Here is a 23934-nt window from a genome sequence, read left to right as displayed (position 1 = left end):
GTGTGTGTGTGTGTGTGTGTGTGTGTAGATTGCTGTTTACAACAGCACGAAGCTTGGAAACTTCAGCCTGATGATGGTGGATGTGATTTCACCGAAACGTCGCATAAACATGCAAAATATTACACAGGGCAAAACCCGAACTCAGAACAATCTACATACATATACCCGTGAAAATTTACGAAAAAATTAGCTTTAACCTTGGTGATTGGATTGGATTTTTGTTTAGGATTTTGTGCAGTCCCAGAATCTTTGGTTAGTGTATTATTCGCTGCATTGTTTAAATACAGAAAATGGGTTAAATTACTTACCAGGTTATGAAACTTGTGTGAACCCAGCCCATAAGTGCTTCCTGTATATAGCATTAGCATTTAAATTTATATACCGCTTCATGGTGCTTTTACAGCCCTCTCTAAGCAGTTTACAGAGAGTAAGCATATTGCCCCCAACAATCTGGGTCCTCATTTTACCAACCGTGGAAGGATGGAAGGCTGAGTCAAACTTGACCCTACTGAGATTCGATCTACCAAACGACTGGCAGCTGGTGATCAGCAGACGTAGATTGTAGTACTGCACTCTAACCACTGAGGCTCTGTGCCCGCACCCCACCCCTTACACTAGGGGTGTCAAACTCGATTTCATTGAGGGCCCCATCAGGGTTGTGTTTGACCTTGAGGGGCTAGGATGGGTGTGGCCAGCCCACGTCACTCATGTCAAGGGCGACTGTGGTGGCCTGAGTGCTCTGCCAGAGAAACAGGCTCATAAGCTCCATTTTCGGCTGCATTAGCCTCCTGCACAGACCTGGGCCAGATGCGGCCCGAGGGCCGGATGTGGCCTGCCTGCTGTCTGTGACCGGGCCGTGGAGGTCGGTCCAACTTTTCTAGATAAGACCCGGGTGTTCAAGATATAATGTATAATGTATAATGTATAATCTAATCTAATCTAATATAATATAATATAATATGTAATTATAACTTATAATTATAATATAATTAACTCAGTTCTACCCAATAATATACAGTATTGAGTAGAACTGAGTTAATTATATTAGTCCAGCCCTCTAAAGCCATCTCAATTTCTCATGCGGCCCTATGACAAAATTAATTGCCCACCCCTGCTCCTGCAGTTCTCTGCCAGCAAAAACTGAGCTCGGGAGGGCCACCTGTGGCCTCCGTGCACTTCATTTTCACTGGGAAAGGCACTGTGTGTGGGTCAGTCCTTTGAGGGCCGGCTCCGGCTCCTGGATCTTGAGTTTGACACCCCTGCCTTGCAAGATTGTAAAATAAATTCATTTTCAGCATTTTCAGCTGCTCTTCTTTTTAAAATTATAAGTAGGATGTCCACATGGCTTGATAGAAAAAAAGTCAAGACGCTGCAGGAGCAGCCGTCTTGACTATTTCTTTAAGCATGTCTTGTGGCACTTCTGCTTGTTCAGTAGAACATATGTCTTGTTCAGTAGAAATGAGCTGTTAAAGGAACTTGGTATGTGTAAGTTACAGAAAAGAAGGCTAAGGGGAGATAGGATAACAGTCTTCCAATAATGTACATCAGTGTTTCCCAATCTTGGCAACTTGAAGATATTTGGACTTCAATTCCCAGAATTCCCCGGCCAGCAACGCTGGCTGGGGAATTCTGGGAGTTGAAGTCCACACGTCTTCAAACGGTCAAGGTTGAGAAACACTGTCATAGTGCTTTCCAGCACTCTCTGAATGAGAGTTGAAGTCCAGATATCTTCAAGTTACCAAGATTGGAAAACACTGATGTACATAATGGGATGTCACAGAGGAGGAGGAGTAGATTTATTCTCTCTAGCACCCGACGACAACACAGGAACCAGGATAGGAAGTTTACTATGAGGAATCCAAATTTGTATTTAGGATGAATTTCCTGACTGGGAGAGCTATTAAGTAATGGAACAGCTTGCCTCCTAAAAGTTTGTTTGTTTGTTTGTTTATTCATTCATTCATTCATTCATTCAATTTTTATGCCGCCCTTCTCCTTAGACTCAGGGTGGATTATAACATGTTAGCAATAGCACTTTTTTAACAGAGCCAGCCTATTGCCCCCACAATCCGGGTCCTCATTTTACCCACCTCGGAAGGATGGAAGGCTGAGTCAACCTTGAGCTGGTGATGAGATTTGAACTGCTGACCTTCAGATCTACAGTCAGCTTCAGTAGCCTGCAGTACAGCACTCTACCTGCTGCGCCACCCCGGCTCATATAAAAGTTTAATTGTTTTATCATGGGGATTTTGATGAGTAGACTGGGCAGAGGGTAGATCTAGAAGAGTCTAAGGTTTGTTCCAATGCTGTGAGTCCAAAGTTGTTAAGGATTTTCTGAAAGGTTAGCAGAGTCAGCACCACCCTAACCTTAGTTAGCATATTCCAACAGAAAAGACACTTATTTTGTACTCCCTGAGCTATGAAGCACTAGAAAGCATAGAAGAAAAATGGCAATTAAGAAATAGACTCAGCCAGTGTCAACAGCAATATGAAAGCAGTTTTCTCCTTTTTTGCCAGAATTTATTGAATTCATTATGGGTTTTTTTCCAACCTGGAAGAATGTTCAAATATCATCTAGTCCAACCCTCTTGCCAATTAAAGATTGTACTATAGCATTCCTTGAAAGTTGGCAATCGAGCCTTTCCTTAAAAACCTACAATGAAGCCAGAACCATAGGTTTCAAAGCAGCCTGCTCCATTGTCAAACATCTCATATTGTGTGGAAGCTGTTCCTAATGTCTTAGGGTTGCATCATAATCTGTAAGGAAGCTTTTGTCAAGCCTGTGCGGAAGTTGGTAATAGATTATTATTATTATTATTATTATTGTTGTTGTTGTTGTTGTTTGTTTGTTTATTGATTTGATTTGTATGCTGCCCCTCTCCGCAGACTCAGGGCGGCTCACAGCACTGATAAAACAGTATACAATGACAAATTTAATATTAAGTCTAAAATAACAATTTTACATTAAAAACCTAAAAAAAACCTTATATAAAAACATACACACAAACATTCCATACATAAAACTACATAGGCAAGGGGAGATGTCTCAGTTCCCCCATGCCTGACGGCAGGGATGGGTTTTAAGGAGTTTACGAAAGGCAAGGAGGGTGGGGGCAGTCCTGATCTCCGGGGGAGATGGTTCCAGAGGGTCGGGGCCGCCACAGAGAAGGCTCTTCCCCTGGGTCCCGCCAGCCGACATTGTTTAGTCGACGGGACCCGGAGAAGGCCAACTCTGTGGGACCTAACCGGCCGCTGGGATTCGTGCTTGCCACACTATTTATAGAAGGCCAGATGTTTTGGGAACTTGGGAGGGGTGATTTTCATGAGGGAACAGATGCAGCCACAAAACATTCTTTCGAGTGGTTCAAGGCCATTTTATACACACCCACCTGGGCGGAAGGAGAAGGAGGACTTGCCAGCTGGCACAATCTAAGTGGGTAACATGACAAGTTTATGGGTGGAGGACTAGGGATGTGAACTTTCAACTGGGTGGGAAACTTAGATTCAGGTTTCCCAGTGTAGGTGCCAGGATGGCTCCGGCAATAAGTTAGAACTTTGAGGAGTAATTTGACTTGGACTTTGATTTAGCTTGGATGCTACCAGGAACCTTGACAGCTTTTCAGATATTAGAAGATGTTTTTGTCTGTTAATCATGTCTTTTCTGAGTTGAGTTCACCTGACTTCTTTAACCTTTCCTTGCAGGGCTTCCATTTCCACATTCACCAGCTACACTGACCACCTTTAAACAATCCACCTTGAGAATACTCTTCATTAATGGTAGTGCCTAGAATATATAATACAGGTAGTCCTCCACTTATGACCACAAATTGATCCAAAATTTTCAGTTGCTAAGCGAGACGGTTGTTAAGAGGGTTTTGCCCCATGTACCCCAGCGGCTGGTTAGGTCCCACAGAGTCAGCCTTCTCCAGGTCCTGTCGGCCAATGTTGTCTGGCTGGACCTAGGGGAAGAGCCTTCTCTGCGGCAGCCCCAGCCCTTTGGGATGAACTCCTTCCAGAAATACATACCGCCCCCTTCCTCCTGGCCTTTCCCAAAGTTTTGAAGATCCATCTTTGCCTGCGGGCATGGGGGCCGAGATCAATTCCGGCCATAGCCATGAGTGATTGATTAGGTGAACATGGATGTTTGTGTTTGGATGAATGAGGTTTTTTTTTAAAAAATAGGTTTTTTTCATAGTAATTTTTAATATTAGATTTCTATACACGTGTATTGTACTGCATTATGTTGTACGCCACCCTGAGTCATCTGAGCAGGGCAGCATAGAAATATTATTATTATTACTATTATTATTATTATTATTATTATTATATTAAGAATATTAATATTACTATTAATTATTATTTTTATTATATTATTATTATTATTATTATTATTATTATTATTATTATTATTATTATTATTATGTCAGTACAACACAGCAAACAAGATCACTATGCTGGATTTCGTATTTCATCACCAGTCAGGCGCTTCCCAAGCCCCTAGGACTGTGTGATGTAGCAGCAAATTATGTTTGCCGATCCCAGTAAAGCGGCCTTTTGCAATTGACAGATGGAGATTTTGTCAATTCCGATGGTTTTCAAATGTCCGCTGAGATCCTTTGGCACTGCGCCCAGCGTGCCAAGTACCACTGGGACCACTTTCACTGGCTTATGCCAAATAATAATAATAATAATAATAATAATAATAATAATAATAATAATAATTATTATTATTATTATTATTATTATTATTATTATTATTATTATTATACCACCTTTCTTGCCACAGTTGTTAAGTGAATGTTAAGCTAGTGACACTAAATGAATCTGGCTTCCCCGCTGACTTTGTCAGAAATGATGCCAAGAACCTGAATTTTGATCATGTGGCCATGGGGGATGCTGCAACAGAAGTGTGAAAAATGGCCGTGTTACTTTTTCAGTGCCGTTGTAGCTTCAAACTATCACTAAACAAATCATTGTAAGTCAAGGACTAACTGTATCATATTGAAGTCTGATCAAAGCAGAACCAAGTGGCGTAGTATGGGCGGTGTTATTCTGAATCTTTTTGAGTCAGGTTTGACAGAGGTTCAATAAAAACCACCAAAACCATTCCATGTGTACTGCTTTCAGAACAGGTGTCACTCACCTTGAATTAGTGCATTTGGATGCAGAACCAGTTAGATTTTGTTCGGATCTGCAGTCCACGAAGAACACAAAGTATTTTCAGTCCTAAAGTATTTTAAACTCTTCCAGTTTGGTATTATATGTAACTTCGATGAGCATTTCTTCCATTCTTTTATCCAAATAATATTTAATTGTTATACACAGATCCAACATTGGAATTTTGGTTTGCTGTGGAACTGTTTCTGAACACTTTAAAAATATAGTGATTTTGATTGTTCATGGGTCTGAGTTGTTGAGATGGGTGGCTACATAAACTGATGGAATTAATTAATTAATTAAACAAGCAAGCAAGTAAATAAATAAATCAGCTATAAATCTATTCAATATTGTCACTTCTACTTAGCGTTTTACAAGATTGCCAGCAATGTCATGGGGAAACGTCTTGACGGTCTTCATGAAACTAATATATATTTTTCCCTTGGCATTTATTTATTTATTTATTTATTTTATTTATTTATTTATTTTGTCCAATACATAATACACATTGAAGAGAAAGATATGTAATAATATAAGTAAAGAATAGAAGAAAAGATATCAATGTATAGGTGAACATATTTGAAAGGAAGAAAAGGTAAATGAAATAAGGAGAGACAATTGGACAGGGGACGGAAGGCACACTGGTGCACTTATGCACGCCCCTTACTGACCTCTAAGGAACCTGGAGAGGTCAATCATGGATAGTCTACGGGAAAAATGTTTGGGGTTAGGGGTTGACATTACTGAGTCAGGTAATGAGTTCCACGCTTCGACAACTCGGTTGCTGAAGTCAATTTTTTTACAGTCAAGTTTGGAGCGGTTAATATTAAGTTTGAATCTGTTGCGTGCTCTTGTGTTGTTGTGATTGAAGCTGAAATAGTCATTGATCAAGATCATTCCCTTGATCTACAAGATTACCGGTAATACCTTTGCACAGTGAATGATATTCCTAGGGTTTTTTTAAACTCATAATTAATATTTAACTATGACGAAGAGATGTTATTAAGCATCCTCAGAAAATGAAAGCTCTAGGTGTCTGTGTTGATTCCTCTGTGTGTTGATTCGGTACAACTGTTGTTGTTGTTATTGTTGCTGGCACATTCTTGAGCAGGTGGGGAGGGGAATAATTTGCCTTTGTAGATCCCATGGAGTGCACCTCAGCAAATTCATGGATTGAAATTGCAGCTGTAGTCAAAGTAAATCCAATCCCATCCGTCTCTTTTCTTTTTTCAAAGAAAAAGAGATACGGGACTCTCCACTTTCTTCAAAAACATTTCATTGTTGAACAGCCCACCCTCCCTTTTGGATGACAAAGAACCTCCCGCATAGGTAAAGCAGAGGGTTGGGGTGGATGACCTTCAAGTGAGATTTTAATTTGATTACTCTATGAAAACATTTAGTAAAATCTGGCAGCCAACAGGATTTGTTAACAGCTGTTCTTTGTTTCTTACAATCTGCCCCCCCCCACCGCCAAGTACCAATCAATTTTTGCAGTTGAAAAGATTTTTTGTGCCTACTCAGCATTCAGCAATAGTAAGGTATCTCCTTATAAAGTAGTACAGTATTTAGTTTGCTTTTTCTTGCCTGGAAGAAAGCAGTGCTGGATAGGTTGAGCATTATTTTGCTTCAAAATGGTTGCCTCTTTCTGTTGTGTAAACCAGCTAAAGCCTCTTCTATTTCTACATTACACTGCAGAGCGAATCTGTGAAGACAAGGGTCATAAACCAGTTTGGTGATCTGTGGCTTTTTCCATGCTTGAAAATATTTATGTGTTATGACATAACTATCTTATTTGTTGTGTACACACTGTTTTAGCCTTGGATATAATAGATTCACCTCTTTCATAAACCCGAAGGTTTCCCCCTCCAACAGCTATTGCTCTGTGCAAAGGAAGATTAAAAAGGAGAAATAAAATGTGCTGCATTAGAGCTGTAAAAATCAAGTTTATAGAATGTAATATATGCACACAGTAGATCTTTTTCATTGTTATTTTTTAAGAGATGTTGGTAAAATGTAAGCGTCCAATGGCTCCTATGAGAATGATTACTTTATATAATTTTTTACACCTACTTCCCCTATATTATTTTAATCTTAGTGTAGATACACCAAAAGATTAATTTTATTTATTTATTTTTTTAGAAATCACCCCTTTGCTCTTGTAATTGCAAATGTTTTGGAATTCCTCCTGGGACAATACATTTCTAAATCTTGGCAGAATATGGGCTTGCAGATGTTTCACGATTTTGGTATTTAGTTTTTAGTTGTCAACAAGGCAATATTATATTTTGCTTTAAAAATAACACTAGCAAACAGTTCTGTTTCTGTAAACTTATAGCAATAGCGATAATTTAGATTTATATACCGCTTCACAGTGCTTTACAGCCCTCTCTAAGCGGTTTACAGAGAGCAAGCATATTTTCCCCAACAATGTCGTCTGGCGGGACCCAGGGGAAGAGCCTTCTCTGTGGCGGCCCCGACCCCCTGGAATCAACTCCCCCCCCCGGAGATTAGGACTGCCCCCACCCTCCTTGTCTTTCGCAAACTCCTCAAAACCCACCTCTGTTGTAATTGTTTTTTAAGTATTGGATTTGTACTGTTTCTTGTTGTGAGCCGCTCTGAGTCCTCGGAGAGGGGCAACATACGAATCTGATAAATAATAATCTGGGTCCTCATTTTACCGACCTTGGAAGGCTGAGTCAACCTTGAGCCCTCTGAGATTCGATCTGCCAAACTGCTGGCAGCTGGTGATCAGCAGAAGTAATTTGCAGTACTTGCACTTTAACCACTGCAGCACCGAGGCTCATATAATCTGAGCCATAAATACAGCAGGAGCATTACCCAAAGTTTTCAACACTTTTCTAATTAAAACAAAGAAGTTTTAATAAAAGCCATACACGTTAACTAAAGCTGTTTATTGCATATATACAGTAAGAAATTGAATCTAGAAAACATTACTTTATAATGTTTCCTTTTAAATTGAAGTCCAGGACTTCTCCAAGTGTTACTGAACTACAATTCATAAAACTCTAGCCAACAATGAAAAGTATAAGAAATTGAACTTCAGTTAACCATTTAGTGGGTTATTGGTTCGCTATATCTGTTTTAATCAGTATTTCCATGTAAAGAGTACTACCCGTTAAACATTCAATATTGTACAGCAAACAATTTATAAAATACCCCAAAAAATCTATAAGAACAAAAATCATTCAATGAAATTTGAGAATTACATTAATATTATATGGTGACAAAATACTACACTATGTTTAAAACCCTGCTAGTATCTAAAAAATGTTGTATAGGGAAGGTTTTACTGTCATTGTACTACAGTATCAAAGATCTTTTTTTCAAGCACCTGCCAAGCTAATCTATTAAATTGATAGAATTTATGACAATTTATGATGACAGTCATAAATAATAGGCAGATCGATATAGAACAAAGTGATCCTTTTAGATATCTTAGCCTCACACTGGACGTCTGCCAAAGAACAAACTGGTGAAGTTGAGGTTAAGTATTATTCCAACAAAGGAATAAATAGGAATCTAATGTAACAATGAAATGACCTTCTTTTTGGCCTTACATATCCATAAATAATACATAATTTATAATAATTTACTTATGTGCTTAAGATTTTTATATTCGGTACAGTAATGTAAAACTTTTTAATGTATCTGTTCCTCAATTTTAGCAAACTTATATTCTTGCAGATAAACATAAATATCTGTATTACCTTATTTGTGTTTCACTATAGTAGTACCTACATGTAGAATTTTGTGTACCTTGTCTTTTTTGTAAGCTAAGCAGGGTTGGGCCTGATTAACATTTGTGTGGGTGACTAGAAAATAGCAGTAGTAAAACACTGTACTGTCCTCAATACTCAATCTGAGTATTGCATTGGCAGTTCTGTGTTAGCAAAAACTTCAGAAGAGAAGGATTTAGGGGTAGTGATTTCTGACAGTCTCAAAATGGGTGAGCAGTGTGGTCGGGCAGTAGGAAAAGCAAGTAGGATGCTTGGCTGCATAGCTAGAGGTATAACAAGCAGGAAGAGGGAGATTGTGATCCCCTTATATAGAGCGCTGGTGAGACCACATTTGGAATACTGTGTTCAGTTCTGGAGACCTCACCTACAAAAAGATATTGACAAAATTGAACGGGTCCAAAGACGGGCTACAAGAATGGTGGAAGGTCTTAAGCATAAAACGTATCAGGAAAGACTTAATGAACTCAATCTGTATAGTCTGGAGGACAGAAGGAAAAGGGGGGACATGATCGAAACATTTAAATATGTTAAAGGGTTAAATAAGGTTCAGGAGGGAAGTGTTTTTAATAGGAAAGGGAACACAAGAACAAGGGGACACAATCTGAAGTTAGTTGGGGGAAAGATCAAAAGCAATGTGAGAAAATATTATTTCACTGAAAGAGTAGTAGATCCTTGGAACAAACTCCCAGCAGACGTGGTTGGTAAATCCACAGTAACTGAATTTAAACATGCCTGGGATAAACATATATCCGTTGTAAGATAAAATACAGGAAATAGTATAAGGGCAGACTAGATAGACCATGGGGTCTTTTTCTGCCGTCAGTCTTCTATGTTTCTATGTTTCTACTGCTGTATGTGTCCAAAAATCCATTAAGAGTCAGGTTTGACTTCAAGGAAATTTTACTGTTAATCTGTATGTATATGGACTATTCCCCCTCCCCATTTAAATTGAACTGATATACTTCATGTTAGGATATTCATGACTGGGAGAGCCAATGGTAACAAGGTCAGCCAATGAATAGGAATAGCAACTGAGTCAGCCAATGAGAGCTAAACATTTCTGAGTCTGTGCAGAGAATCGAAACTGGAAACTTAAATTTAACGCTGGCCGTGGCTCAGTCCACTCTGTACTCTCAGCTCTGTGCTCATTTGCTCTGCTGAAATGAAACCAACTCTCCTGCTTATGTTTAATTGAAGAAATAATCTATTTGTGGTTATACTCGGTGTGTATGTGTGTGTATTTATATTTATTACTAAGTTTATAAAGAAGTTAATGAATCCAGCTGAATCTGGAATTCTGGAAAATGATTTTTCTGCAACAAACTTTGATATTTCAGACAGTATTTTTTTTTTACTTCATCAGATTGTACCAAAATTGTGAAATTGTGAAAAACATATAGAAATAATCAGAAGCTATTTCTATGGGGGGGGGGGGGGAAATTTCATTCGTTTTCCATCAGAAAATATAAACAGGAAAATAGAAATAAATAAAATCTGTTCTGCTTTGATACCATTCATTATAAAAATTCTATTCTATTTCTTATTGGTGTCATAACATTAAAGAGGTAAATATCTTAAACCTATCATTTCTGATCCTTTTCCAGGTTTCATCTGTATATGTCTATGTGCGTGCATCTTTGGATCAATTCTAGTTTTTGCAGTTTCAACTTTGCCAAATGACAAAGAAATGTGAAGCTGTATTTGTTTTAATATTGGTGTTTCAGATTGGCACAGCCTTAAATTAGCATGAACCTTCTTTTGATATATTTACTAGGCCAAGGGCTGGATAATGGGTGTTCAGCTCCCATGTTCCTAAGCTAATTTCCAGCACCTTTTTCCAATGATTATGCTGGCTATGGCTATTCAGCAACATCTGGAAGGCTGTAATTTTTGTAGATTAGGAGGAAATAAAGTGCAGCAGGTATTCCAATGCTGCTGCGAACTTGATTTTTAAATGGTTTTTTGCACCTGTTTGTAGACGTACATTACCGAGAATAGATTTTGAGGCCATGAAATCATGAGTTAGCTGCAAATTCGGAGAGGGGCGGCATACAAATCTAATAAATTAATTAATGAATTAATTAATTAATTGGGTGGCCTATGTCTGACGACTGAAATTCTTCCACTAAACATTGCTGGACCAAGTCTGTTCAAATAGGTATTTTTCTGTATTAAGCATTATTTGATATACTGTATATGTAGAGTGTTGTCATTGGTTTACAAAATTTATATATTATTCGTTTTCCGAGGTCTTTGATTAAATGTGCTCTTTATGCATCCTATCTGAGCGTCTCATCTCTTGTCTAACAGGAGCATGTTACACAATATATGTTGTTTAGGAAATAAGATGGGTTACTTACTTTTTCTTCCTCCTACTGAACTAGTTTAAACTGCTAAAAACTTCACACCTAGAGCATACTATTTAGCAAAATCTTATATAATAAACAAGTCTCTTTAGATGCTATTAATTACAGACCAACTAATCAGCCAACTAAGAAATGATGGTAATTTGAAAGTGACAGAATTTCAGTTGTCAGACATAGCTTAGTTGTCCAGCATTTCAGGTGGTAATTTCAGATTTGATGATTCACCAAGTCTATGATAAAATAAAGAGAAAAGGGGAACTAATTTCAGCAAACCTTGCACTCCCTTAATGGATTTAGACCTTTGTGTCCCTCTCCCCCAACCATTTAAGCAAAAAATCCAAAATGAAGCATTTCCAACAAATATTTGCCCCGATTGTGCTTGGATATTCAGCAATTATCTTTCATTTTGGTGACTGGTACTGTTGTTCAAACTGCTGTCCTGAAGTTCATAAAATTTAATGGGAAGCTACCAAAGGTAGTTTATTATGTGACACAGCAGTTGTATCATTGTGAATCCCACTACTCTAGGATAATCAATGAAGGTATTTTGAATTTAACATACCGCCCTTTCAAGTATTTGACACTAGTATTTTACCTGTCTTCTCAAGACAATAAAAGCCATCCTTTTTATTGGATTTTTTTAATGCTTAAATAATCTTGTGCCAATATTAAGCTTTGCATTGACAGATGCCATTTAAAAGCATTCAACGTAATCCACTTTACTCATATGGTTTCCTATTTTAAACAGATTACTTAAATGGGCTTGGTGCTTTATTTGTCCTGTTGGTATGAATTTTAATGGGAAAAAAAATCTAGAATATGATTATCAGATGCTTCTCATAATCCACCTCTTTTCACCCTCCATGTTGTCTGCATATACTGTATATATGAACAGCTTTGGATATGTGGGTTGCCCGTTTTATATTGTTTATGGAACAAATGTTTCCCAAAAGACCAATGACTATGAATTTATGTAATATAAGCATGGTTAATTTTAACATTGCCCAGTCTATTCGCTTAATAGCTCTGTATATTGTGCAAACCCCCAAAATGGACTGGTAATCAAGTAAAAACTACTGACGTAGCCATTGAATATTGTATATTAAGAAAATTTGACTGCAGTAGCCTCTAAAAAAATTACCGTCTTGGATGGATTCATTCCATTTACTCCTGGCTGAATTATTTAAGCTAAGGTCAAAATCATGTTTGTAGTCAGAATTGACAACTTTTACTGCTGTTTAGATGGAAACACATCAATAATTTCCAATTTTTCATTGTATTGCAGTTTGAAAACAATCTTGGTGGGGAATCCTGTGGACAACACAGTGGACTTGTCTGGCATTCCTTTGACCATGAAGGAATTAGACAGGGTTATCTCGTACCTCCAGCACAGCTCTGAATATATTGAAAATGTGGAACTTTGCTTCACCGAGATGACCGATGAGATGTTCCTCCAGCTTTTGCCAGTTCTCAGCGCCCTACCTCGCCTCGCAACTCTTTCCCTTAACGGCAACAGGCTTACAAAAGCCATCCTCCGGGACCTGACTGAAACTTTGAAGGACACCAGAAATTTCCCCAGCATGACTTGGATCGATCTGGGCAATAACGTGGACATATTCTCTCTGCCACAGCCTTTTCTGGTTAGCCTTAAGAAGCGAAGCCCCACCCAAAGCAATCTCCCAACCATTCTTGAATTTAGTGAAAGTCAGGTGAGTGACCTTGAGAGCCAAGGTGGTCTTTCCTCACAGGATGAAGACCAAAATGATGGTGGCCTGGAAGACACGAAGACCAGGCAGGTATGGACAGGTGAAGCTATTGAGGTTAAGCTGCTGCCAAATGAATCTACAAATCAAGAACAGATTTCTACTGGTTTGTTTCAGACATGAAATGAGAGTTCTCTCTCATTTGCCTAGGATGTGCCAAATGGATCCTTTATAACCACAAAGGATCTTGGCTAGTTTATGATAATGAAGCTCTCTTCTAATAAACTTTTAATTCCTTAACTTGCAAGACCAAAAAGGGGAGGCCAAATTACAAAGTTGGCTGCAATTCACGTAATGATCTGCTACAATTTGAACCATTATATAGAATTATAGCGGAAGGGATTATTTAAGCCAATCCCAACTACTTGCTCAGAGGAGCATCCAAATCAAAGCATCCCTTTAATTCCTGAAATTTTGTAGTTATCACAGGGGTAATTGCTATTTGACTGTTCAGTTGAAGGTATAAGAAACGCACCCAAATGCAATGCCACTATTGAGCCTGTTCCCCCCCACCCAGGTCAAACACTTAAATACACTAAATTTTCATATTAGGTATATACTGGTACAAATAATTCTGTACTTTATGGAGTTTTTACTTTCCAAATGAATTACTTTGAATAGAAGCTTTAGGTGGGAAAATTCCATGCTTGGATAGAAACAAAATTAATCCCATGGATTAAACAGAATCGTGTTAATCAACTCACCAGAACATGTTTGAATGTCTCACTGAATAATCACTGCCAAGAAGGTAACCATCATCACTATACCTTCTGCATTTCATTCTCTCCCAATTTGTCTTCTGTCCCAAATAAGCCACGGGCATGTACCTATCTCAGGTTACGCCATGAATCTGATGAATTTGGCTGTAATCCATGAGTTTTATTTGTAGTCTTAAAGTGCTGCAAGATTGCTGGCCTTCAAATGTAATTTTTATAAATTAAAAGTAATGTGTGTCAGCAGGGCTAAAAAACTTAAACCTTCTGAAGTCTTTCTAGAATGAACAATTAAATACAAGAGAATACACTGCATTGGTAGATGACAGATTATACTAGTCCATAAACAAATCAGTATAAATGAAAAGCTCCCCATTCCCTTGCTTTAAGGAGTATGAATTAGTGGTACTTAAAAACATGTGCCTTCCTGGTGTGTGTGGAGGTGCCTTTTAGGGTTAGCAAGGCCTTGGCTCTAGGCACCAGGGGGTGATGGCAACCCCAGGCATTTGCTGAAAGTTGCTAGAATTATAAAAAGTGCAGCTACTTTGTTCCTCTGGATTTCATCCCTGGCACAGAAGAAATAGAATCAACTCAGCTTGACCGTGTCCATTTTTCCTGATGTTTAAGGATTACATACTTAGGGGAACTTTAGTCACCGTTTGCAGCACTTGACTGTCATGAAGTAAATGCTTTTTTTCCTGAGCTACCCATGAAGAATCTTTTAACTATCACGCCAATCTCTTGTACGAGCTTTCAACACTACAGTACAGTATATAGTTTTGGGACATCAAAAGCACTTCATCCTGGCAGGTTTGAAGAGCGCCCAAGGACTGATACCTATTTTAGGGAGGGGGTGTGGCTCATCACGTGACCAATTTTCAGGATCAATGTTTTTCCCTAAAGCCCCACTGCTGTTGTGCCCATTTTGAGTACTTGTATGTTTTCAGTCGTGTCAATCTGGTACTTCATAGAAATCAGCAGCTCCATATTGTCCTAGTTTGCATGTAGCCAGTCTTTTATATGCTTTGTCAAGAAATAAAACTTGTTTGAAAGATGGCGGTTTCTCCTAGTGAAAATGTTATTTGCAGGAATGGGAAGCTAAATCTTGTGCAACTGCTGAACAGAGCTGGCCAGTCACTGCACTGAATTATACAAGGAAGGTGGGTTTCATCATTCCTAGAATGTGAAGTTATGCTGTCACTTCAACCCCATTAATCCAAAAACACAGTATGGAGGCATGGTTTCTTTTCAAGTTTTCTTGGTTTATTTTTTATGTCAATTGAATAGTCTGAATATAAACATTTCAAAACAGGAAATTGCTCAAGTGCATTTGCTTATACAAATTACCATTTTGTGGTGTCATCATAAAAGGAACATTCAGGAAACAAAAGCATTTTAAAGTTTAAAGTAAAAAATATCTTAAAAGCCTGCAGAAAAGTAAAGGAAACTTAACAGTTGGAATATCAGTTTCACTTTTAAGTACATCTGTATATTGCCTTCTGGCTGAACTACTGGTAGTACCACTCATTTTCCATATAGCCACCCAGAACCTTCGGTTAGGCCAGTATCTCATAGATTTGAAGTATATTTACAATACTCCTTAGTATTGTTTTAGGAGCTGCACTGGCTATCAGTTGGCTTATGGCTGCAATTCAGAGTAATGTTACCCCCAAAGTCCTAAATGGCCCAGGGCCTCTACCACTCCCTTTACCTGAAGAAGTCACGCTAAAAGGGGTGGCCGGGCGCAAGTCAGCGGATGCAATGTGTAGAAAAATGCAAACATTTTTCTGCCCATATCACCACTTGACAAGACCTATAAAGTCTCTTAGTGTTCGGTCAGATTTGGAGTTACTGGACCTCCAGTGTCACTCTAAACATCTCTTGGCATTTCATCTCCAGGAACTCCTCAGAGAACCAGGGAACTTTCCTGGATCTACTGTTGTGGAGGCGCAATCCGATCAGTGCCCCAAATTCCACCCTATTCCAGGCAACTCCTAGGAACTCAGATGGAATGTGGACAAGAGATTCGGGGTATCTCCCGAAACTCTTTCTGAAACCCTTCCAGGTCCTTTTAGGTGTCTGGGGAGGAACCACTTAATTGCTTCCATCTCCCTGTGATAAAGGAGCAATGCCTTAAAGTCTAACCTCGGCAGGAAATGATCTTTGCCAATATGTACGTCTTCATAGGGTCTCAAGGGAACAATGGACACTTTCTAGTCGTCAGCCACATCAACATTAACTTTACACAGAGCCTTGACAATATTTATAATCCGCCTCCTGCTGGCAGTGGCCCCCAGGAGACATCTCATCAGCATCACCACATCCTTCCTCTGTCCGAAATCAACACTAAGTCGAGTCACCCTTAAGAAAATGCATCCTCTTTTTATTTCTAACTGCACCTCACTTACAACTTCCCCTTGGAACATCCCCTCATCTTCTACCTGAGGGGACTCGCTAATATCTGCAATGATTTACCACTTAAATCCACAAGAACATTATAGGAATTAGATAGAGACCAAAATTGCTATGTCTGTGTTCCACTGCATTATAATCTTCCCGAACCAACAGTTGTCCACACAACCCTTCTCCTCAGGGGGGCGCGCATTGAATTGTAGTAATATTGGTCCAAGCCTGAAATAAGATTTTACAAATTGGTTAACAACATTGAAGCACTTTTCACTCGTATTAATAATGGCTTCTTATATGAAGTTTGTGAACATTTATAACAGACTTGAGGGAGAAGGGCAATAGCCACAATTAGTATTCCTGGACAAACAGAGCCCTTTGAAAATAAGATGCAGAACTCAATCCATTGAACATTTCAACATTAAAATTTAGGTGTTTTTTAAAAAAAAGTTTGACTATCTGAAAACTGCTTACAAATTGTCCAGATTACCAGATAGGATCTCAGCTACACAAAGGATGAATGAAGTACATACCTACCTCTGTGCATCTTAGAAGTGTATTCTTCTAAAATCTTCTTTCAGATCTCAACTTTAATAATGCAGATCTGGTCTCTAATTTTAATCATGTTCATTTCAGTACAAGGAATCTGGAGGGACTTCCATTTTGAGGATTGGGTAGAGGAGAAACCTAAAGAAAAAAAATAATTGGGAATTTCTGCTGCCAAGCTAGTTTGATGTAGTAAGTTAAGATGATGTTCTAGACCAGTTTCTCAACCGCGGCAGTTTGAAGATGTGTGGATTTCAACTCCCAGAATTCCCCAGCCAGCGAGAAACACTGCTCTAGACAGAATTCTAGTCTCCATTTAGGTGTGCAAGCTGGTTGGATGTTGAGCCCAACCCCTTTCACAGAAATATTCTGGGGGAAATTATTTATAAAGTAATTATTTAAAAAATTAATAGAAGCCATGCTTCCTCTCAAATGGGAATGACAAGAAAAAATTCTTGCCTTATTGAGATTTATTTATTTATTGGATTTCTATGTCACCCCTCTCCAAGGACTCGGGGCAGCTCACAACATATAAAATATACAATACACAATATCTTAATCCAATTAACTAATTAAAAATCTAAAAAAAACCCAAACCATAAAAAACAATCATTCCATTCCAGATTATCGATAGTTCATATTTTATTAGTCCCGAGGCAATATTGAATAAAAAGTTTAATATCCATTTGTACACGCATGTAAGAGAAACACGTTAAATGGAGCCTAAAATTAAAAACATAAGTTAATAAAATGAACCCAATTAAAATAAGCTCCAATGCTAAGTAATGATACATGTGCTGTAGAAATAGCAGCACAGAACTTGGTTATTTACACATGCCTGAATACTAGCATTAAACAGAAATTGTGCAAAGCAGGATAAATAAAAGTCTGTCTAGATACTTTATATAGGGAACAGTATAATAGCATATGGTCCAGAATTTCTACTGAATCATTACATGGACATAGCTAAAGAACCCCTGGAAGGACTGCTAAGGGCATAGTATCCAACCAATTTACTTAGGCTTGTTTGAAAAATCTCAGATTTTATTTATTTACGGGATTTATCTGCCACCCAACTCCAATTGGACACCCTTATTTATTGCTTAAGGGCAGTTCTAATATAATCAAAACCAAACATGCAAACTTTCTACATAAGCCCAGCAACTAAGTTGAAGTTCTAATTCTAAACTGCCTGCAATCAAGAACCCAAACCTGGTTTACAACTTCACATATAATAGTTTGTTCTAAGTTTGAACTATTTTTGCAGGTTGCACACACCCTTTACAAGCCAAGAACTTTCCATTGGACTTACATCTATATTTCCAGCTGAGAGTTGGCATTTCAAGCACAATTGCTCATCTTGGAGGACAGCTTCTGGGTCCCTGAAGAAAGAAGAGAGACTTGTAAAATAAAGTATGTTTTGGAGGAAAACAATGGTTTTTCCCTCCATTGAGGCTCCTCAGAAATAACCATCTCAACAGCAAAAGTCTGCCGGTAATTCCAGCTTATATAAGGTTTTATATCATCATGGTGAGCCTTCTTCCTTTCATATTATCCAAGTTTGGAGGCTTCTAACATTTACCTTTGGATGTTTCTCTCGCAACTCTACACGCTGATCCTTTCTAGGGTTTTTTGAAGTCAGATCCCACATGGCAGCGACAGAAAACCTGCAACACAATCCAAAATTATATATATGGCATGCATGACATGGCACAACTGCATTCATGTTGATTTTAAATTGTTTTTACCTTCTTTGTCAAGTGGACCAATCTTCATAATCTTCCCCACTCAACCACCTTCAATTTCAATGAAACTTTGCACATATACTGCTCAAAAAAATAAAGGGAACACTCAAATAGCACATCCTAGATCTGAATGAAATATTCTCATTGAATACTTTGTCCTATACAAAGTTGAATGTGCACAACAGCATGTGAAATTGGCTGTGAATCAGTGTTGCTTCCCAAGTGGACAGTTTGATTTCACAGAAGTTTGAGTTATAAGTTACATTCTGTCATTTAAGTGTTCCCTTTATTTTTTTTGAGCAGTATACAGTATATTCCCTTATGGTATAAAACTGAGGCATGCAAAATTTTAGGTCTAAAATTTTGCACACCTCGGCCATAAGGAATATACCGTATGTGCAAAATTTCATTGAAATTGAAGGTGGCCGAGTGGGGAAGATTCTGAAAATTGGTCCACTTGACAAAGAACGATCCATACCCTTTTATTGTTGCAAGCCGCCCAGAGTCCTTCGGGAGTGGGCGGCATATAAATTTTAATAAATAAATAAAATTAGATGATATAGCGCCTAAAAAAGGGAGCTTTCTGTAACTATGGTGGGAGGTTGGGCCTATCTCCTCTTCCCTTCCTCCCCCCCCCCCCTTTGATCCGAACTGAACCTAGGCCTGTCTTGGGAGGGAGAAAAGGTGGCAGGGGAGGGCAACTTGCGGTCAGCCACGAGGAATCTCTCGTCAGTTCTCGCATCTGACGGCACTTCCTATCTCGGCTTCATCATCCCGCGAAGGGGGAAATATTAAAGGCTCATTTTCGGCCCACGCAGGCGCCATAGGCCCCAAAGGTAAAACAAGCAGGGAGAACGTTGGCTCGCAAAAGGCCCAGAGAACAACCGACCCACTACCCCCCCGCAGTTCACACCCTTTTTTCTGGGGCGCCATGAAATCTCTCACCTGACTCAGACAAACAGCAAAGACAACGACGCGCGGAAAAAAGAGCGAGCCGCCTTCACGCGGTCGCTTTTAAGGCGGTGGGACAAACCATTCGAACGACGGGTAGGTGGAGTGGGGGAAAGTGACTGCTGATTGGTTCGAATATACCATTTCGCGACTTCAAAATCGCGCGGGGGGGGGAAGAGAACGGAAATGGTTTGAAAGCGGGAATATCTTGGCAGGTTTCCGGGTCAATAATAATACGGGCGGGGGAAGAGGGAGCGAGATGTACTTGCGAAGGCGAAGAACGTTTAAAAAAAAAAAAAAAAAAAAGCCAGGAAGGGTTTGATCTTCTGGGATGTGCTTTTAACACGGAACGTTGCTTAGGAGTGGAGTCCCTAATAGTTGCAGTATAATTGTTGGGGGTGGTTAGGATTAGTGGTGTCAAATTAAGAATCGGGGTTTCCCATATTACAGGGGGTGAAACCAAGCATAACTAAGAGAAGGAAGTGACTTCAGATGTCTGCATCTGCACATAAGATGCTATTATAGAATAGAATAGAATTCTTTATTGGTCAAGTGTGATTGGACACACAAGGAATTTTTCTTGGTGCATATGCTCAGTGTATATAAATATCTGTTAAGAATCATGAAGTACAACATTTAATGATTGTCATAGGGGTCAAATAAGCAATCAGGAAATAATCAATATTAATAAAAATCTTAAGGATACAAACAACAAGTTACAGTCATACAGTCCTAAGTAGGAGGAAATGGATGATAGGAAGGAAGAGAAAAAACTAGTAGTGATAGTAGTGCAGACTTAGTAAATAGTTTGACAGTGTTGAGGGAATTATTTAGCAGAGTGATGGCGTTCGGGGGAAAACTGATCACAGATCAAACATTTCTGGGTGCAGCCAAATAGATTAGGCCACCCCAAAAATGGTTGCTGGTGATAACATCATCTTACAAAAAGGCCACCCTTTCATGAACTGACTTCAATGATTGGGGTCTAAATTAATTATATTATTCAAGGTTTCAATTAAACAGAAATTAACGTAGCTGTAAATCAGCATGTGATCAGACCCATCAGATGGGTCAGTGTTCATTTTGGAGCATAAACATTTCCTAGGTACCTGTTGTGATTCCGTCTGAGGCCCCTCAGGGAACGGCTGATCCTCTGCCGGCTTCCTGCTCAGAGGGGGAGGATGAGGAACAGGAGGTTCAGGCAGACGGGGAGGAGGAATCTCAGGCTGAGGGAGAGGGAGGACAGCCAGAGTCCCCCGAGAGGGAGCTCTCCCCAGCAAGCAGCCTGGATTCCTTAGATGAAAATGCACAAGCAATAATCGATCTCCGGCAGAGAAGAGCAACACAACGAAGGGGACAATTAGCCAGGTACTTTCAGCACTAAAGAGGCAACAGCTGGGTTTGGGTGTGGTGCTCTCTGGAAAGGCTGAAAGGCAGACCCACCCTTCCTGGCTTGTGGAGTATTATCTTTGGGAGTCCTGGGAACCTGGCTGTGATCTTTGGCGTCTTGGAATTCTGGTTTGTGACTTTGAATACTGAAACCTTGGGGGGAAAAGGTGTGGGTCTTATTCTCTACAGTGGTGGGTGTGCCAGCAAGAAGTCTGCTGTATTGTCTGGCCATCAGGACTCTGCTGTGAAGTCTCATAGCCTGCCTGTTGGGAAGAACAGGTTTTTCTCTGTGTTTATTTTTCAAACTATAAAGTGCTTTTGCTTTTACCAGCGTGTCTGGCTGCTTTTTCCAGTTGGTGTTGAAGTCTGGGGGCACCCAGACAGAACAGGTACCATAAATGTAAAGACTCTTACTAAGCCCTTGCAAGGTTGGGACTGTCAAATCCATCTTTAGTGACTTCATACATCTTGTCCATTCTCAAGCACTCCAAAGACAGAGCCAACCTGGGGGGGGAGGGGGGAGAGGAGGAAATAGAATAACAGAGTTGGAAGGAACCTTGGAGGTCTTCTAGTCCAACACCCTGCTTAGGCAGGAACACTTAAACAAATGGTTATCCAAAATCTTCTTAAAAGGATTCATAAATTCTGGAGGCAAGCTGTTCCACAGATTAATTGTTCTGTCAGGAAATTTCTCCTTAGTTCTAAGTTGCTTCTCTCCTTGTTTAATTTCCACCCATTGCTTCTTGTTCTACTCTCAGGTGCTTTGGAGAATAGCCTAATTCCCTCTTCTTTGTGGCAACCCCTGAGAAATTGGAACACTGCTATCATGTATCAACAGTATCAACAGTAGAGACCTTCAAATTTCTAGGTTCTATCATATCTCAAGACCTAAAATGGTAACCTAACATCAAAAACATCATCAAAAAAGCACAACAGAGAATGTTCTTTCTGCGCCAGCTCAGGAAGCTCAAACTGCTGATACAGTTCTACAGAGGGATCATTGAGTCTGTCATCTGCACCTCTATAACTGTCTGGTTTGGTGCTGCAACCCAACAGGACCGACACAGACTTCAGAGGATAATCAGAACTGCAGAAAAAACAATTGCTGCCAACCTGGCTTCCATTGAGGACCCCTCACATCCTGGAGTTTCAACTCCTACCCTCAAAACGTCGCTACAGAGCACTGCACACCAAGACAACTAGACACAAGAACAGTTTTTTTCTGAACTACATCACTCTACTAAACAAATAATTCCCTCAACACTGTCAGACTTTCTACTAAATCTGCACTTCTATTTCTACTAGTTTTTCTCATCATTCCTATCACCCATTTCCTCCCATGTTGACTGTATGACTGTAACTTGTTGCTTATATCCTAAGATTTTCATTAATATTGCTTCTTCATTGCTTATTTGACCCCTATGACAATCATTAAGTGTTGTACCACATGATTCTTGACAAATGTATATTTTATTTTATGTATGCTGAGAGCATATACACCAAGACAAATTCCTTGTGTGTCCAATCACACTTGGCCAATAAAATTCTATTCTATTCTATGTCTCTCCTGGTCCTTCTTTGGACCCCACTGCATTCCCCCCCCCACCGTCCAGGCAGCAGCCCACACCTGAACCCGGGTGATGTTCCTGTGCTGCTAGCGCTTTAGCACTACTGGAATGTAGCACCTTACCATTCCTGTAACAGGGGTAGGGAACGTTGGCTCTTCTATGACTTGTGGACTTCAACTCCCAGAATTCCTGAGCCAATCATGCTAGCTCAGGAATTCTGGGAGTTGAAGTCCACAAGTCACAGAAGAGCCAACGTTCCCTACCCCTGCGTGTAGCAGGACATCGCTAGTTCACATGATTTAAAAATTGCCCGTGTTGTTTTGCCATTTGATTGATTGACTGTGTGCCTGTTTTTTATATATATTGGGACTGTTTTTATGAATTTATGAATTTTAAATTGTAATTAGATTGGTGGGCATTGGATTTGTTATTATGTACTGTTTTTTATTATTGTTGTGAGCCGCCCCGAGTTTGCGGAGAGGGGCGGCATATAAATCCAATAAATCTAATCTAATCTAATTTGGTGGTCCCTGAGGTCCAAACAGTTGTAGACCCCTGTTCTACCTTGTAGTCATGGAACTTGAATGTGTCTGAAAAGCTCATCTGATGTCATAAAACAGATTGACAAAAGATATCTCCCCTTTTCTGTAGTTCATTGGATGTAGTATCTATTTACAGAGACAGGAGGAAAAAGACGTAGAATGAAAGAGGCCAGATCCATTAGCAAAGTGATAAAAGGAAATGTTCTTGTTTTCAAAGAAAATGTTATGCCACCAGGTCCCAAAGTGAATTCAATTTATGGATTTGTTTTATTCCATTTATAACTACTTCATCTCATTTTACGATGACTCTGAGTGGCTTATATAAAAGATACATATTGGAACAATAAAACATTTAAAGCTTGCTTTACAGTTAAGAAGAACGGAGGGCAAATCCACTGTGGAGTCCATGGAATCAGCACAAGCACAGCCATTCTCCAATCCCAATAGTGTTCTCAAATCAGCCCAACTTCACCCTTCCTGAAATGTTGAATACTGTACCATACTGTACTATTGCCAATACAGTACTGCGCCCGGAGCCCCCTCTAGTGGTGTTATAACAGAATTGCAGAACTCATCAGCCAATACAGTACTGGTTTCTTGAGCTACAGCAGGTTCTATAATACAGTACTGTACTGTATTTTAAAAAATCCATAAATATCTACTATCCAAAGTTTTATTCTGCAAAACACAAATTACATTAAAGGGCAATACAACATCCAATTTTACTGTAGGTGGAAAGAATAATAAATTTTAAATTTAAAGAAAATTTAAATTTAAAGAAATTTAAACAAAGAGTGGTTAGAGTGCAGCACTGCAGGCTACTTCTGCTAACTGCTAGCTCTAGTTCAGCAGTTCAAATCTCATCACTGGCTGAAGGTTGACTCAGCCTTCCATCCTTCCCAGATAGGTAAAATGAAGACCCAGATTGTAGGAGGCGATATGCTGATTCTGTAACTTAGAGAGGGCTGTTAAAGCACTGTGAAGCGGTATATAAGTCTAAATGCTATTGCTATTGCTAAGAGCAAAATAA

General features: G+C 39.3%; 1 protein-coding gene, 1 long non-coding RNA gene and 2 other non-coding genes across 5 annotated transcripts in view; 1 reads left to right on the top strand and 3 right to left on the bottom strand.

Moving 5' to 3' along the window:
- The window catches only part of LRRC75A (leucine rich repeat containing 75A), a 109800-nt gene extending 94987 nt beyond the window's left edge, over window positions 1-14813 (top strand). The window contains exon 4 of the mRNA XM_070735002.1: window positions 12567-14813. Coding sequence (XP_070591103.1) covers window positions 12567-13167 — 601 coding nt within the window. The 3' untranslated portion in view covers window positions 13168-14813. The remainder of the gene's footprint in view (window positions 1-12566) is intronic.
- Window positions 14814-14998: 185 nt separating this feature from the next.
- LOC139157827 (uncharacterized) lies at window positions 14999-19476 on the bottom strand. Of its 2 annotated transcripts, XR_011557572.1 has the most exons (5): window positions 19400-19476; window positions 18292-18376; window positions 18022-18091; window positions 16701-16850; window positions 14999-16388 (listed from the first exon to the last, which is right to left on the bottom strand). It is a non-coding gene; the product is annotated as an uncharacterized lncRNA (long non-coding RNA). The 2 variants fall into 2 exon arrangements; XR_011557573.1 differs by lacking the exon at window positions 19400-19476 and having other exon boundaries at window positions 16697-16850; window positions 18292-18379.
- LOC139158222 (small nucleolar RNA SNORD65) lies at window positions 18167-18240 on the bottom strand. Its single transcript, XR_011557623.1, has one exon. It is a non-coding gene; the product is annotated as a small nucleolar RNA SNORD65 (small nucleolar RNA).
- LOC139158290 (small nucleolar RNA SNORD49) lies at window positions 19161-19231 on the bottom strand. The gene has a single exon (XR_011557678.1). It is a non-coding gene; the product is annotated as a small nucleolar RNA SNORD49 (small nucleolar RNA).
- Window positions 19477-23934: the final 4458 nt, after the last annotated feature.

Source organism: Erythrolamprus reginae, chromosome 1 (assembly GCF_031021105.1).
Source record: "Erythrolamprus reginae isolate rEryReg1 chromosome 1, rEryReg1.hap1, whole genome shotgun sequence".
In the NCBI taxonomy this organism is placed as follows: domain Eukaryota; kingdom Metazoa; phylum Chordata; class Lepidosauria; order Squamata; family Dipsadidae; genus Erythrolamprus; species Erythrolamprus reginae.
This window is presented reverse-complemented; position numbering and strand designations above follow the sequence as displayed.